Genomic DNA, 18,416 nt, shown 5'->3' on the forward strand with positions numbered 1-18,416 from the left:
CCAAATCACCTGAATAATCTTTTTACTGCTTTCAGTTTCAATTCCGATTTCCAATTTGGTTTTTCGTGAAATAGATAACGTTTCTGCGAGGCAGCCTTCCTTGACTGAAGGCCGTTACACCACACATTTCCAAACTGCCAGGAGCAATCAGTACTCATCAGTTATTGGGTCTTTTCCTTGCCTCCTCCCCCTACCTCTGTAACACCATCCCATAGTCAAAATCACAACGGATTTTCAATAAAGGCTCAGAGTGCTGGCGTAACTCGGCGAGTCGGGCAGCATCTCTGGAGAACACGGACTGGTGACGTTTCCAGTTGGGATCCTTCTACAGATTTCAGGGAATTTGAAGACTTCTGTTTGAAAATTGTTCCAGTTCTCTCTCTTGCCCTCGAAGCTCAGCTGTTCAAATCCAAAGATGAATTACCTTGTGGTCCTGGTAGCTGGTCTCATTCTCAGTGCCTCTCCGGGTAAGGAAATATAACTATTTTGTTGTCCTCTAGTTTAACTGTGGAAAGGCATTTTAGATTCTCGTGGGATTGGAATTCTTGGTTAAACATTAAGCTGTGTGTTCGTTCACACGTGGAGAGTTTGTTACTGAATATGGAGTTAGTTATTGTCAAGTCCAAAGTTCCTCGGAGTGCAAATTACAGACAGTCTCACCTGGTCCAGGAACAACACTGGGATTGTCAAACGGGCCCATCAGCGACTGCACTACCTGAGGAAACTCAAACAGGTCTCACTCCCCACCAACATCCTCAGGACTTTCTACAGGGGTACGGTGGAGTCTGTACTCACGTACTGCATGAACACGTGGTACTCCAACTGTAACTGCTCAGACAGGAAGTCTCTGCAGAGGGTAGTGAGGTGGAGCAGAGAGGATCATTGGCGTCTCCCTACCCTCGGTACAAGAACTGTTCCAGAGCCGCTGCCTGAAAAAAGCACTGAGCATAGCAAAGGACAAACTGCACCCGCTCCACACACATCTAGATCTCCTGCCATCAGGAAAGAGATACCGTAGCATCAAAGCCCGGACAACCAGACTGCTAAACAGCTTCCTTCCACAGGCTGTGAGGCTGCTAAACAGTCATTCCACCTGATTCTGCTGCTTTTGCATTGACAATTTAATAACTGGCACTGAGTAATAACTCTGGCACTGGCTCAGGCCACTTAAATCAGCTGCCCTGGACATGTTATGACTGTTTTTACTTGTTTTTTAATGTTGCTGTTAATGTTAATGTTACCTGCACTTTTTTTTTTACTATTCCTACTGTTTTTATCAGGGACTGGATTGTTTTTATTTATGTGTGAAATGTTTAAGTTTCTATGTGCGATGCTCTGGTATTCCCTGGGAAACGTCTTCTCATTTTGCACTGTACAACTGCTTTGCAAGATGACATAGAAACATAGAAACATAGACAATAGGTGCAGGAGTAGGCCATTCGGCCCTTCGAGCCTGCACCGCCATTCAATGTGATCAAGGCTGATCATCCAACTCAGTATCCTGTACCTGCCTTCTCTCCATACCCCCTGATCCCTTTAGCCAAAAGGGCCACATCTAACTCCCTCTTAAATATAACTAATGAACTGTGGCCTCAACTACTTTCTGTGGCAGAGAATTCCACAGATTCACCACTCTCTGTGTGAAAAATGTTTTCCTCACCTCGGTCTTAAAAGATTTCCCCCTTATCCTTAAACTGTGACCCCTTGTTCTGGACTTCCCCAACATCGGGAATAATCTTCCTGCATCTAGCCTGTCCAACCCCTTAAGAATTTTGTAAGTTTCTATAAGATCCCCCCTCAATCTTCTAAATTCTAGCGAGTACAAGCCGAGTCTATCCAGTCTTTCTTCATATGAAAGTCCTGACATCCCAGGAATCAGTCTGGTGAACAATAAGGGTTGATTGATTTTATGCTTGTATGACTCAGATAGAAGGAATGGTGACGTTTCAGGGCGAGACCCTTCTTCCATCTCTCCAGCGACGCTGCCTGTCCCGCTGAGTTACTCCAGCATTTTGTGTCGGTATTGTTCTATGTTTATTGAAAGGAGTTGCTCGTTTTCAGAGCAGCGGCAGAACGAGCTGCAGATGTCTCTCACACAACCTCCTCTGTTTTGTTCCCAATGTACAGGTAACTGTTTGAAGTGTTACACCTGCTGTGTATCACAGGAAAGATGCGTGGATAAAACTATTAACTGCCCTGCGGGGCTGCAATGTTACCTTGGGGTTGTAGAGGCTGGTAAGTATGAACCAATTTGAGATGAATATCTCTAGTTTAGAGATACAGATTCCTATTACTTCTTATTACCAGCCTGCAGCCGGGAGCGAGGTTCAGGAACCAACCCTCCCCTCTGACGACACGTCTCGCCCCCACCCCTCAAACTATACCCCCCTCTCTCTCTGCCCCCCCCTCCCTCTCTACCCCCCCTCCCTCTCTGCCCCCCTCCCTCTCTGCCCCCCCTCCCTCTCTGCCCCTCCTCCCTCTCTGCCCCTCCTCCCTCTCTACCCCCCTCTCTCTCTGCCCCCCCTCCCCCTCTGCCCCCCCTCTCCCCCTCTGCCCCCCCCTCCCTCTCTACCCCCCTCCCCCTCTGCCCCCCCCCCCTCTCTGCCCCCCCCCCCCCTCTCTGTCCCCCCTCCCTCTCTGCCCCCCCCTCCCTCTCTGCCCCCCCCTCCCTCTCTGCCCCCCCTCCCTCCCTCTCTGCCCCCCTCCCTTCCTCTCTGCCCCCCCTCTCACCCTCCCTCTCTGTGCCTCCGTGTCCCTCTCTGTGCTTCTGTGTCCCTCTCTCCCTGCCCCCCTCTCTTTCTAGCCCCTGTCTGCGAGTTGGGGGCTATACGTGAGTGGATAGGGCAGGGGAAGGAGTAAGAGTAGTGAATGAATAATATTAATATAATATCAATGGGGGGGGTTAGTGTGTGTGGGGGGGGGTTAGTGTGTGTGTGTGTGTGTGGGGGGGGGTAGTGTGTGTGTGTGTGGGGGGGGGGGGGGTTAGTGTGTGTGTGTGTGTGTGTGTGTGTGTGTGTGTGTGTGTGTGTGTGTGTGTGTGTGGGGGGGGGGGGATGGTTGGTTAGTGTGTGTGTGGGGGGGGATTAGTGTGTGTGTGTGTGGGGGGGGGGGGATGGTTGGTTAGTGTGTGTGTGGGGGGTGATTAGTGTGTGTGTGACACCACAACCGGGGACGAGACCCATCGTGTCCCACTTGGTCTGGTGAACTATAAACACAGAAATTATTTAACTATCCATTCTGTTTTTCCAGGAGGTGTATCGATTTACGAAGCTGGATGTCTTCCCCCTGCTGCTTGTAATATCTGGCCAAATATCACAGGAGTCTCTTTGTCTGTCAGCTGTTGTGATACTGACCTCTGCAACGAGAGTGACCAAGTTAAATTATCTCTTCTGCTGTTCCCTGCTCTGGTCTCAGTCTGGTTTGCAATATTTATGTGAAGCAAGTGCATAATAATAATGCACAGTGCCATCTTCTGGGTGAAGATTTTTGTCTGAAGATCAGGGATAATGAGTCTTAACACTTGATTTCCAAGAGATGAGCAACTTAATCTAACAGATGTGCAAATCCTTTTCATTCCAAAATCAGTAACCCTCATCCAGGTTCAGGATTAGTTCATCGATGGTGGTTAGTTCTATGGGTTCTGTAATTCCTCAATCTTCCAATTTACTATGTAGTTTGTTATTGATTTGAATTATGTTTTGGAGCAGGTTACATATATATGCAGCTTCAGTAACTCCAACACAAGGCTGTGGAGGCCAAGTGAATTGATATTTTTACAGCAGAGATAGATAGATTCTTGATTAGGGCAGGTGTCAGGGGTTATGTGGAGAAGGCAGGAGAATGGAGAGATAGATCAGCCGTGATTGAATGGCGGAGTAGACTTGATGGGCCGAATGGCCAAGTTCTGCTCCTATCACCTACTGCATGACCTTATAACACTGTGTTTATCAGCGCATGGACAACCTCCTTCGAGTTGAGAAAGGCAAAGTTAATACTTTCAAGAGAGAGCTAGATAGGGCTCCTAAAGATAGCGGAGTCAGGGGATATGGGGAGAAGGGGGTATTGATTGGGGATGATCAGCCATGATCACATTGAAAGGCGACGCTGGCTCAAAGGGCCAAATGGCCTCCTCCTGCACCTATTGTCTATTGTCTAATACATCATGTTTGATATTTGCAATATTTTAATAATTTAGATATTAATAATAATAATAATAATATAACTTGGAGCGTGTACCATTACTCTGTCCATCTGTTGCCGCATCTCAATAAAGAACTGATTTTCAAAATAAAATGTGAGTGTATTCCTTTCTTTCATAAGTTCCAGGAGCAGGATTAAGCCATTCGGCCCATCAAGACTACTCCGTCCCTCAATCATGGCTGATCTATCTTTCCCTCTCAACCACATTCTCCCCATAACCCCGACACCTGTACTAGAATTAGAATTAGAATTAGAATATTTATTACATGTCATTTGAACCTCAGTGAGGCTCAAACGAAACTCCGTTTCCACAGCCATACAGAGACAATTCCTACAAAACATACAAACAATTCAATTTACACAAACATCCATCACAGTGGACCCACCCACTGTGATGGAAGGCAAAGTCTTTTCTCTCCCCTGTTCTCCATGTCTCTCCCGATGTCGAAACCCCAGGCGGGCGATGATAAGTCCCACGGCCATTTTAGGCCACGCCGGGCGATGTACGGTCCCGCTCCCGGTCTCCGGGGCAACAGGCCATGCCTCCAGGGACATAGGCCACGCCCCTAGGTACATAAGCCACGCCCCTAGGGGCATCGGCCAAGTCTCCAAGGAAGCAGGCCACGTCCCCATGGGACATAGGCCACGCCCCTATGGACACAGGCCACGCCAACAGGCCAACAGGCCACGCCTCCAGTGACATAGGCCACGCCCCTAGGTACATTAGCCACGCCCCTAGGGGCATCAGCCAAGTCTCCAGGCAAACAGGCCACGCCCCCTAGGGACACAGGCCACGCCCCTATGGACATAGGCCACGCCTCAGGGGCAATAGGCCACGCCCCTATGGACATAGGCCACGCCCCTAGGGACATAAGCCACGGCTACTAGGGGCATCGGCCAAGTCTGTCTGCAAAGCCTAACAACTAGGCCGAGAGAGAAGCAGGCTTCTGAGGACCCAGAAACTCGAGAGAGAGAGAGAGAGAGAGAGAGAGAGAGAGAGAGGGTTGCAGCGCTATCAATGCGTTTGGAAATCAATTTTACTGAGATGCAAGTTTACGATTATTTAAATGGTAAATGTAGCTTCAGAAGCGTTTTCATTTTGCATGTTAAAACCCACCCGAGAACCATGGGGCGATTTTGCAATTTTACTGACGGATTTCTTACTTTTAATACTTTTCATCTAACAAATGAATAAAGATAACAAAGTCAATAATGCCACTTTTGATGAAATGCAGCGAGCAAACGCGATAATTCCCGATATTTTGGATCTTAAAATCTCCAAGAAAAAAGTCCGCTAGCATTTCCGCATTTTTTACACCTTCAGCTCCCTCTTGTATTTACCTTAGTTTCTATCTTTTTTTTGGACTGTAAATTTAGGTAGCTGTTCCTCACGGTCCCCCGACTGGCTCAGTAAATTGCAGCTCAAAAACTGGCCGTTTTCGATGTTTTTAACGGGTGTGAAAGTGCGTGTTTTCCCATCCACTAACATGTACCGGAAGTGACGCTTGTCCCCCAGTTAAAATTTTCGGTCACGTGAGTGGGGATTTACGCTCCAGTGACCTTTCGTGAAATCACCCTATACTCCCTTTAGAGTGTAGAAACACGAAGCAAATCGACAGCTATCATGAACCAGTACATCGATGCACTTTAACAATTTCCCAAGCAACACCGATGACATTAACAATTTATTCGTGCAAACTGAACCGGTACACCGACGCACATTAACAATTCCCCCCGGAAATTGTGCACCTCAAACGGCAGTACTTTTAAATATGCTCCCTTTCGAGTGTAGAACCACCAAGCAAATGGACAGGCATCATGAACCAGTACACCGACGCACTAACAATATTCCCGCAAATTGAGCACCTCAAGCTGCAGTACTTTTAAAATATACTCCCTTTGGAGTGTTTAATCACGAAGCAAATCGACAGGCATCATGAACCAGTACACCGATTCACATCAACAATTTCCCCCGCAGATTGTGCATCTTAAACGGCAGAAATTATACTCCCTTTGGAGTGTTTAATCACGAAGCAAATCGACAGGCATCATGAACCAGTACACCGATGCACTGTAACAATTTCCCAAGCAACACCGATGACATTAACAATTTATGGGGCAAATTGAACAAGTACACCGACCGACCCTCAAACGGCTCCCTCGCCCGAGTATGCTCCCTCGCCCGAGTATGCTCCCTCGCCCGTGTATGCTCCCTCGCCCGTGTATGCTCCCTCGCCCGAGTATATCATGAACCAAATCGACAGGACGTCAACCAAAAATCACCAAGTCCGTCCGGGACAAATCGTTGACCGACTATGTGCGGGCGGGACTGCACACAAAGGGTAGCCAGAGGGAGGGATGGAGGGGCCAGCTGAGTGAGGAGCTGGCCCCTCCCTCCGGCTACCCTTTGTGTTCTGCTTACCCTTTGCGTAAGTCCCGCACCACCCCCCATCCAACTCATGAACCTACGATCGACCATGAGAAGGAAGGGGTTTGGGGGGGGAGGGGTTGTCGGCGGAGGCAAGCGAAGGTCCCGAAGGTCGGACAGCTGGCCGGGCTGCCGACCGACGAGGGCCACGAGCGAGGCGCTGCTGCTGCACTCCATGGGCTGCACTACGCCGGGACGGGTGAGGCGGGGCCGGACGCAGCTCTCCGAGCCGGCAGTCCCCCACTCGACCAGAGTCCGGCCCTTCTGACCCAGCGGTGCGCGCGGGCGTGTGTGCGGGTAAGGCATTGCTGCCCCCGCACGCCGCCGCGGCGCAAGGCCGGGAAAGAAGGAACCGAACGTGGGGAAGAGAGGAAGAAAGCGGTTTTAGGAGGTGACCGTGTGCGCGACCGTGCCCTCCGCGCGACCGACGGAGGACAGCTTTGGAGCGAGCGAGCGTCTTGCTCGCCCAGCCTCCCCCCCTGACAGGGAGGCCGGTCCGCCGACAAAAGTTTGGCTCGAGGGATGACTTTCAATAGATCGCAGCGAGGTAGCTCTCTGCTACTTACGAAACCCTGAGCCAGAATCAGGTCGTCTACGAATATCTTAGCACCAGGTTCCCCACAAACATACGGTGTGCTAAACGGGTGAGAGGCGGTGCACATCTGTCCACACTCCAGGCCAGTAGCAATCGGCACTTCTTGCCGACCGCCACCGCGTAGACGGCAGCCGGTTATCCCAGGCCAACCAGCGAGCCGTGGCGCTAGGGTATCGTTACATTTAGGCGGGATTCTGACTTAGAGGCGTTCAGTCATAATCCCGCGGATGGTAGCTTCACACCATTGGCTCCTCAGCCAAGCACATACACCAAATGTCCCAACCTGCGGTTCCTCTCGTACTGAGCAGGATTACTATTGCAACAACACATCATCAGTAGGGTAAAACTAACCTGTCTCACGACGGTCTAAACCCAGCTCACGTTCCCTATTAGTGGGTGAACAATCCAACGCCAATCCAACAGCACATACACCAAATGTCCCAACCTGTGTTCTGGCAAACGAGCCTGAAACACCAGCGGAGTCTTATGTCCACTGGCCCGCTCGGTCTCTCCCTGCAGTGAGACACGTGGCACCACAAACCGGGCATCGTCAGAATGTGTGCTCTCAGTGCCTTCTGCAACATTTTGTACTTAGTGCAATTTGTTTTATTGTACCTTTTTTTCCACTTTTCTGGTACATATTTTGGTAAATTAGTCCGCCGACTTTCACCCAGAGTCCCGCTGTTTTACCACTCTGTGTTCCTTCCACCAGTCTTTTCTGAGACTTTTGCACTACACAACACACCACACAATCTTCTAAGTGTCTCTGAAAATCGTGTTCCCGAAAATCTCCGGGCTCCCCACCTACCTCCCCATACAGAATAAACAATTTTCATGTGGGCGGGACTTGGCCCGGTAGTCAGTCCGGATTTGTCGCATGAAGGCCCCGCGCAAGGCCACCAATCACATCCTCATAGAGACTTCCGAGGGGAACTCGTTAACCATGTCCGGGACGGCCCGTACCGGAAATGCGATTTGCTGTTCGGCGGTAGTCGGTCCGGTAGTCCTGCCGGGAAAGTCACAAGGCGGACCAGCAGAGGGCCACAAATCGGACCTCACCTACTTCCGGTGGCAAATCGTTAATCGGCGGCGGGCAAAAAGTAATGGCGGCCAGGTGTCCAGAAACCCTTCCAAAAACGCGGCACTCCACCTCATCGGGACTTCCGCAATATTAGTTGCTGGCGCCAGCAACCTCCCCGCCCGTCCGCCGTCTCTAACTCGAGCATCTCGAGCATCAGGAACCGCCGGGTCTTATATCCGGGGCCGCCGTTGGCACTTAACTATTCGGCTACATCAATCTCCGGGCACCCCACCTAACCGCCCGTATGCGAAACCAAAATGGTAAACTCATGAACCAAAAGAAAGATTTCATGAACCAAATGGCGAACTCGTGAACCAAGCGCAACAATTCATGAAATAAGTGGACAACTAATGAACCAAGCAGTAGCATTCATGAACCAAGTGGTGAACTCGTGAACCAACTGGACAACTAATGAACCAAGTAGTGGCATTCATGAACCAAGCGGTGAACACGTGAACCAACTGGACAACTAATGAACCAAGTAGTGGCATTCATGAACCAAGCGGTGAACTCGTGAACCAAGCGCCATAATTCATGAACCAAATGGTGAACTCGTGAACCAACTGGACAACTAATGAACCAAGTAGTGGCATTCATGAACCAAGCGGTGAACTCGTGAACCAAGCACCATAATTCATGAACCAAATGGAGAACTCGTGAACCAACAGAGAGAATTCATGAACCAAGTGGACAACTAGTGAACCAAGTGGTGAATTCGTGAACCAAACGCGATAATTCATGAACCAAATGGAGAACTAGTGAACTAACTGGGCGAATTCATGAACCAAATGGAGAACTAGTGAACCAAGTCGGGGATTCATGAACCAAATGGAGAATTCGTGAACCAAGTGGGAAAATCATTAACCAATCCAATTAATTAATCAACCCAATTGTGAACTCATGACCCAAGTGGGAGAATTCATGAATTTATCAGCTAACTCACCAAACATAGAAACATAGAAATTAGGTGCAGGAGTAGGCCATTCGGCCCTTCGAGCCTGCACCGCCATTCAATATGATCATGGCTGATCATCCAACTCAGTATCCCGTACCTGCCTTCTCTCCATACCCTCTGACCCCCTTAGCCACAAAGGCCACATCTAACTCCCTCTTAAATATAGCCAATGAACTGGCCTCGACTACCCTCTGTGGCAGAGAGTTCCAGAGATTCACCACTCTCTGTGTGAAAAAAGTTCTTCTCATCTCGGTTTTAAAGGATTTCCCCCTTATCCTTAAGCTGTGACCCCTTGTCCTGGACTTCCCCAACATCGGGAGCAATCTTCCTGCATCTAGCCTGTCCAACCCCTTAAGAATTTTATAAGTTTCTATAAGATCCCCTCTCAATCTCCTAAATTCTAGAGAGTATAAACCAAGTCTATCCAGTCTTTCTTCATAAGACAGTCCTGACATCCCAGGAATCAGCCATGCATTTGCCCACTCACCCAGCCTATCCAAGTCACCTTGCAGCCTCCTAGCATCCTCCTCACAGCTAACACTGCCCCCCAGCTTCGTGTCATCCGCAAACTTGGAGATGTTGCATTCAATTCCCTCGTCCAAATCATTAATATATATTGTAAATAGCTGGGGTCCCAGCACTGAGCCTTGCGGTACCCCACTAGTCACTGCCTGCCATTGTGAAAAGGACCCGTTTACTCCTACTCTTTGCTTCCTGTTTGCCAGCCAGTTCTCTATCCACATCAATACTGAACCCCCAATGCCGTGTGCTTTAAGTTTGTATACTAATCTCTTATGTGGGACCTTGTCGAAAGCCTTCTGGAAGTCCAGATACACCACATCCACTGGTTCTCCCCTATCCACGCTAGTAGTTACATCCTCGAAAAATTCTATAAGATTCGTCAGACATGATTTACCTTTTGTAAATCCATGCTGATTTTGTCCAATGATTTCACCACTATCCAAATGTGCTGCTATCCCATCTTTAATAACTGACTCTAGTAGTTTCCCCACTACCGATGTTAGACTAACTGGTCTGTAATTCCCCGTTTTCTCTCTCCCTCCCTTCTTAAAAAGTGGGGTTACATTTGCTACCCGCCAATCCTCAGGAACTACTCCAGAATCAAAAGAGTTTTGAAAGATTATTACTAATGCATCCACTATTTCTGGAGCTACTTCCTTAAGCCATGATCATATTGAATGGCGGTGCAGGCTCGAAGGGCCGAATGGCCTACTCCTGCACCTAATTTCTATGTTTCTATGTTTCTAAGTACTCTGGGATGCAGCCTATCTGGCCCTGGGGATTTATCGGCCTTTAATCCATTCAATTTACCCAACACCACTTCCCGGCTAACCTGGATTTCACTCAATTCCTCCAACTCCTTTGACCCGCGGTCCCCTGCTATTTCCGGCAGATTATTTATGTCTTCCTTAGTGAAGACGGAACCAAAGTAGTTATTCAATTGGTCCGCCATATCCTTGTTCCCCATGATCAACTCACCTGTTTCTGACTGCAAGGGACCTACATTTGTTTTAACTAATCTCTTTCTTTTCACATATCTATAAAAACTTTTGCAGTCAGTTTTTATGTTCCCTGCCAGTTTTCTTTCATAATCTATTTTTCATTTCCTAATTAAGCCCTTTGTCCTCCTCTGCTGGTCTCTGAATTTCTCCCAGTCCTCCGGTATGCTGCTTTTTCTGGCTAATTTGTACGCATCATCCTTCGCTTTGATACTATCCCTGATTTCCCTTGTTATCCACGGATGTACTACCTTCCCTGATTTATTCTTTTGCCAAACTGGGATGAACAATTTTTTGTAGTTCATCCATGCAGTCTTTAAATGTCTTCCATTGCATATCCACCGTCAACCCTTTTAGAATTAATTGCCAGTCAATCTTGGCCAATTCACGTCTCATACCCTCAAAGTTCCCTTTCTTTAAGTTCAGAACCGTTGTTTCTGAATTAACAATGTCACTCTCCATCCTAATGAAGAACTTAACCATATTATGGTCACTCTTGCCCAAGGGGGCACGTACAACAAGACTGCTAACTAACCCTTCCTCATTACTCATTACAAACGGGAGAATTCATGAAACAGCCAAGTACCAGACATTCGGTGCGCTGTCCGATCTGGGACAATGCATTAACCAAGGGGTTTAGGGTTGAGATTAGGGGTGAGGGGGAGGGTTAATCTTAGGTTTTGGTGTACGCTTAACATTGCAGACCTGTATGCAGGCCTGCAGTGCAGTGGATCACCACACGGTGGGAGTGTTGACCATCAAATGGGCGGGTCTGCAGTGCAATGGATCACCACACGGTTGGAGTGTTGACCTCAAATTGGAGTGATCTGTTATGCGAATTCGCTGCACATTGGGAGCGCTGTCTACAAATTAGATATAATTGTTCTCTTTCCTGCAAAATGGTTCATTATTGGTCTGTGACGCATTTCCTTTCCCCGTAATTCACCCATTGCCCAGATGCCAACGTTTGTAGAAGCTCTGAAACCAGTTAAGATTTGGGATGAAAATAAAGGATTTGCAGATGCTGGTTGGAATAACAGCGGCTCGGGCAGCATTTCTGTAGAACATGGATAGGTGACATTTCAGCACAGGACCCTTCACATTTTACTAAAATAAATACATTAAGACAAACTAAAATATAGGTAGCACAGTTGTAGAGTTGATGTCTGGCAGTAGCAGTGACCTGGGTTTGATCCTGATCTCTGGTGCTGTCTGCACAGAGTTTGTCTGCTCTCTCTGCGACCACAGAGATTTCCTCTGGATGTTTGTTTTCCTCCCACATACCAAAGATGTGCAGGTTTGTAAGTTAGACGGCTTCTGTAAATTATCCCTAGTGTAGGTTAGGCAATGGGTGATTGCTGGTCAGCATGGACTCAGTGGGCCGAAGGGCCTATTTCCATGCTATCTCTCCAAACTAGAAACCACTGAATGGGCTGGATTAATAAATTGCAATTGGCTTAAAATTAAGGCCATGAATATTAACCTATAAGTTTAGCGCTAATTTAACCAGGGAATATAACTAGGTCTAAACAGTGCTGAAGGTACTCAGTGGGTCAGGCACCATCTGTCTGAACACAAAGTGGATGGACAGACATTTTGAGTCAGGAACCTTCTTCAGACTGATGGAAAAGGTCAGAGAAAGTGGGGAGAGAGAAGGGAGCAGGACAAAGCCTGGTGAGTGATAGGTGGATACAGGTGAGGGGGTGGTTGGCAGATGGATGGAGTAAGTGACAGAGGCTGGAGGTGAAAAGGACATAAAGGTTGTCAGATAAGGAGATGAGAGCATTGAAATGCAAAGCCAGAGAGATGGATATGGATGCAAGGGGAAGGAGGAAAATATAAGCCTCAGGAATGAGAGATGAGCGTGCAGACGGGTAGGAGCAGTGACTGAGTTGTTGGGGAAGTGTGTACACCAGGGTAAGATGGGAGTTTCCATCAGTATACTCATCTCCCTCTCAAAGTGCCACATTTCCCTTTTACCCCCTTCACCCCCACCCTGTCCCATTACATCTGTATACCTCCCTCAAGCTTTACATTTCACACCTCCTCGCCTTCTGAAACATTCTTACCTCTCCATCTCCAACCTTTGTCACTTACTCCACAATCAACCCCTCACCTTACCCACCCATCACTTGCTAAGCATTGCCTCACCTCACCTCACTTTCCCAGCTTTACCCCACTCCAGTTTGAAGGATTCCAAACAGATACATCTATCCATTTGCTCCACAGATGCTGCCTGGCCCACCAAGTTCCTCCAGCTCTCAAAATTCCCTTTTAAAATAGCCACAGAAAAATTTAAATATTTGGGAATGAAAATCACTAGAAAATATCAAGCTATGTATAATGCTAATTATAGTCCCCTACTTAAGAAATTAAATACTTTAATTAAATTCTGGAAAACGCTTCCTATGTCTTTAATAGGTCGAATAAATGCTATAAAAATGAACTTTCTACCACACATTCTATACCTATTTCAATCAATCCCTATATATCTACCAAAAAAGTGTTTTTTTAAACTGGACTCAGACATTACAAATTTTATATGGGACTAGAAATCCCACAGAATACAAATAACTCACTTGAGCAAACCTAAAGAATTGGGTGGTTTAACACTTCCTAAATGTATGTACTATTACTGGGCAGTAAATATCAAAAATATGATCCACCTGCTGGACAATTCTGCCCAGCAGGTGGATTGGATTATAATGGAGAGAGAGGACTGCTCCCCTTGTAATATTGGAGCGATCCTCCTCTCACCAATGAACTTGAATAACAATAATTATAATAAAAATCCAATTATACACAGTACAATTAGAACCTGGAAACAAATAAAACATAACCTAAAATTAAGAAATCTATCTCTTTTATCTCCAATAGTTAATAACCCATCATTTAAACCCTCTATTATAGATAAATCATTTACACAATGGGACAGAATAGGAATTTTACTTTGGAGTCACGTGAGTGACTACATGAAGAAGGCCCATCCAGGCGCATGCTCGTCATATCGTCAGACGCATAGCGTTGGAAGGAACAGAGCCCTCTCCAAGTGGTGAGTGAAACAAACCTGAAGGTATGTATTTTACTTCCACTTCAGGTCATTTCCTTCCATAGAGACTCTGTACTGACAGGCAAGTCTAAAAAGTACGAAGAAAAAATGGAAATAAGGGAAGCGCACCGCAGCTAAAAACTCAAGGACAGAATGTTTAAGAGTAGCGGGCGCCCCATTAGAGTCGGCTGGAGAAAACAGCGACTATAAAAAAAACGGTAGAAAAATACCAATTAAAAACCTATAAGGTATAAGGAACCATAAAGAAAAATAGATCTATAGATCAAACGGATGAGTCGGATCCGGAGATAACATATCAGATCGGGTCGCACTATTGGAATTCCTCATAAAAAATGATTTACAAAGGCACACTCCAAGAAGGAGTACAGTTACCGCGGGCCTAACAGGAGAGCCAGCGTATGGAACACCCAGGAGAGGTCCTGGGAAACGTTGGCCTACAGCGCCAGTAATGCCTTAAGAAAAACAATATATGTGTTGGCCTAGCAGAGAGCCAGCACCAGAAATGTCTGAATAAAGACTATACACGCATTGGTCTACAAGAGGCCCAGAGTTAGCAGCAACCTAAAAGGGCTGCCAGAGTATGGCTTCTATGAAGAACCTGTGAGAGGAATACCCGATAAAGGATTTACTAAGCGTAGGCCTATAGAGATCCAGCGCAGGAAACGCCTGAAGAGAAATACCAGGTGAATCCCACTATGAGGAGGAGGAATATCCAGAAGTTCTGATAATGAACATATGAGGACCAAAGCCCAATAATAAAGCCCAAAGCACCAGGTCTGGTCCAAAATATTCTCAGGTCCCAGATTGAAGTGACAATCATTGGCAGAAGAAATAGTATTAACTATATTATTGTTTCCCATCAGTTGTAAGAACTGACTATGGATGAGTGTCAAAAAATATGAAATCCCGCAGAATTACGCACTGCTAGCAGTCCCACCAGTAAAATAATGTAATATGGGGCTATTTGGTTACCGCAGTACATGCTCAAGAAATGAGTTTATAGCGGGTGCTGAGATCAATTGGATCAAGTATTAAAAAATATAAAATGGCTTTTGCCAGAGATCTGGGAGACGAACATGTAAAATGTCACAACAGGATGTTTTGGCACTAATGTGTAATGCACACTTTGAAATAAAATGTATTGTAAAACTGTTATAATACCTAATATACATCCTAAGTTTGCAGGGCTTTGTAAACCATCAAATATATAATTGCCGAACTTACTCTTTGGAGAAACTCTAGCCAAATTGGTGAAATAACTGAAGGAAGAAACAAAAACCGTGGGGATGATTAAATCAACGGTGTTTGGCAGATCAGTTCAAAGGCAATATCCATATCGAAGGGGGGCAAGGTACAACATTTGACACCCGTAAACCCTGAGGTAGGTGCGCTGGTCCTGGAAGAAACATATTATATGTTCACATTCATAAATTGAGGGAAGGTTACAATTCTTCCTAAAAAGAATAATGGAAAATACATTTATACTGTATCATCTAACAAGTCTTAAAAACATTTGTATAGTATAAGTATTTCAAAATGGAGACATTACCCATGCTATGCAGCTAATTTCAAGAGAATGCCATATCACCAGCATAGATCTGCAAGATGCATATTACTCTGTGGCTGTGCATGGTAAAAGATTGAAGATATTTAAATATTTAACTGGATGGAATGGCTTATTTGGTTGATATATTAATTGTGGGTGATACTCAAGCTACAACAGAAGCATCAGTATCAGAAGTAAGCTAAAAACTTTTCTAAGGCTGGCATTTGTAACATCCAGATAAACCTATATTGTCTCCAAAAATAAAACTATTAATTACTTGGTGTTCACGATTAATTCAGAACACATGATAGTGATTTTACTTCGGAGTCACGTGAGTGACTACGTGAAGAGCCCGCTCAGCACGTATGCGCGACATTGCGTTCACGCAGGCAACAGCGATGCAGCGGGAGTAGGCAGCTCCCGCTACAAGCCTGAAGGAAAGGAACCGTTAGGTAAGTACTTACCTTCAGTTTAAACTAGCGACTTTGCATTTGTTTTTGCTCCAGGGGGAGCAAAGCAGCAGAGGGAAGCGGCCCCCGTTCGACTCCAGGGAAGGAGCCGACAGTGGAGGGGGGAGAGGCGGCACCTGGACCGCACACGCTGTGGTCCACAGACACGGGTGCTGCGCTGATGCCCAGTCCGCTAAACAGCTGTCTGACCAACAGCAGCGGACTGGAGGGAAATTTATAAACCGGCCGGCACCCCTGCAGACTCCCGACAAAGAGACTCGCCGCCCGACAACCGCTGGAATGCCGCCCAAAAACGGCAGACAGCCTCTAACAGCAAGGTCAGGACCAACCTCAGGCTGGAGACAGACACGGAAGATGGAATCAGCACTTCAAACAAGAAACAAGAGTGTCTGTTTCTCCAAGCCAGAGGAGCTAAAAACTCCAGCGAAACTTGCCTCAGGAGCAGGGGCAAGTCCGCCAAGGGAGCTAACACTCCCACTCCAGTGCCTACAGCATTGGCCATCTCCCTTGTCGAGGGATTGATGGGGACCAGGGCTGGGCTGGTCAAGAAGAGGGGTCACTGGCTGAACAACATCGGGAGTATGCTTGAGGTACAGGATCAGGAATAGCTGCTGGTTGTGGCCGCTATGTGGCTCCACCACTAGCGAGATGGCTTTTCAGTCTCAACTGATGGCCAGCTTACTACCTGTTCTTTTCAAAAAACCTCTCCAAGACAGGTAGTCATGAGGTGTTGGATTCATCACGCCTCCCCTAAATTGCATTTACTCAAAGTGCCTACCGTTATTGGGGGGTACATTGAGCATAGCTTTAAAACCCAAATATCTTAAAATGCGTTTGATATCCCTGACGTCGGTTATCATTTTGCATGCTCATTTCAGAGGGACAGGGTAGTATGGCAAAACACCTGACCCTACCGCTTGCAGTGCTCCGCAACTTCTTAGGAAGTTATAAAACCTGCCCTCAACTTAAAAAATTACAGGACTGTGAGAATGCCGACCTCTCAACCACAGATCCTGCTAGCTGGCTAAGTTATCAAACCAAGCCTAAAAAACTGGAGAAGTATCCAAAATTCGGCATCTAGAGGGCAGGGTCTGGAATGAGCACCACACGAAACCAGCAGCAGTGCCTCTACGCGTCCACCAGTAGGCGTCCACCTAATAGTACTGGTGTAAGCTCGGGGCCCGCATGCCAACCCCCAGTAAGCCCTGTTTTTTCAGGCCAGGGTCTAGAGCGCGCCCCCTGGAAAAATGTGCCACCCCCAACAACACCATCCCTATGGACAAGGAACCAGAAACCGAAGAGATGAACACACCATGGAACAACAGTGAAATAAGATAAGTATGGTTTCTGCCATCACACAAAAGATGAAGAGTTTGTACTAACAAAGCATTCAAGGATAAAATTAAATTAGATCCCATCCTGCTCGGCCTTTTGGCTAAGATTAGTTGTAACTGCCTTATCAGTTTATATCTGATATGTCCCTTCCCAGGGACCATACAATATCAGTACAGCATGCACCCTAGGGGTCTACCCTCCCACTAATAAGAACATGAGGGACTAGCAACTGGGGGTAATAATTATACAGGGGTCATATAGAAGCCTATATGAACCTTTGGTACCAACTAACCAAGATGGTAATGTCGCCATCATTGATATCAAGGGGTCATAATAAACCCAGTATGAACCTTTGGCTCTAAAAATCCCAACATGGTATATGTCACACCGTCATTGACTTGCCACTTGAGTATCTCGCCAGGCCACGCTTGGAATATTGAAACTGCCAACCTTTCATCAAGGACAGCTCCCATCCTGCGTTTGGACTGTTCGACCTGCTGCCCTCTGGAAGGCGCTATAGGTGCATCAAAACTAGGACAAATAGACTCAGGAACAGTTGTTTTCCGAAAGTCATAACTACTCTTAACTCACACATGCACTGACTTCACAGCCCAACACCCGGACTTCCATCTATTCTATCCACGTACTGAAATTTGGAACTGTAATGTGTATTGTAACTGTAATTTTTAATATTTTTAAAATAATTTTTAATATTTTAATATAACTTTTAAACATCTGCTAAATACTACCTATTCATCCTTCACCATTTTGCCTTTATAGATATGTATATAGCGCCGCAGAATTGTGCACCTATCACCCCCCCCTTGTTTTGTTTTCTGTTTCTTGATTTTTGTACTAAATTATATGTATGCACTGAGTACGAGCTGCTTTTAATCTCATTGTACATGTCTAGTGACAATAAATGGCACATCTATCTATACTTAATGGTAGACATCAACTTAAAAGATGCATACTATTCAGTACCCATTCAAAAAACTTGGAGATAACTTGGCAATATTAATTGTCGACTATGGCTATTACAGCCAAACTGGTTCCAGATATTCTAACCAGCCCTGGCTATATTAAGGAACTATCGTCATGGCATGTTCCAATGATATTAACGATGACTAATCCATGGGTATAGCTATCACAGCTTTAGCTATTATTCTTTTAGCCGAGCTTGTCATGCAATCCAGATAGATCTGCGATTGAAACC

The 18,416-nt window shown here is 46.4% G+C and overlaps 1 protein-coding gene across 1 annotated transcript; it reads left to right on the plus strand.

Moving 5' to 3' along the window:
* Window positions 1–212: 212 nt before the first annotated feature.
* LOC116990605 (prostate stem cell antigen-like) lies at window positions 213–3,478 on the plus strand. The gene is made up of 3 exons (XM_033048492.1): window positions 213–467; window positions 2,128–2,235; window positions 3,250–3,478. The coding sequence occupies exons 1-3, from the start codon at window positions 416–418 to the stop codon at window positions 3,435–3,437; spliced, it is 348 nt and encodes a 115-aa protein (XP_032904383.1). The 5' UTR covers window positions 213–415; the 3' UTR covers window positions 3,438–3,478.
* Window positions 3,479–18,416: the final 14,938 nt, after the last annotated feature.

Source organism: Amblyraja radiata, chromosome 1 (genome assembly GCF_010909765.2).
Source record: "Amblyraja radiata isolate CabotCenter1 chromosome 1, sAmbRad1.1.pri, whole genome shotgun sequence".
Lineage (NCBI taxonomy): Eukaryota > Metazoa > Chordata > Chondrichthyes > Rajiformes > Rajidae > Amblyraja > Amblyraja radiata.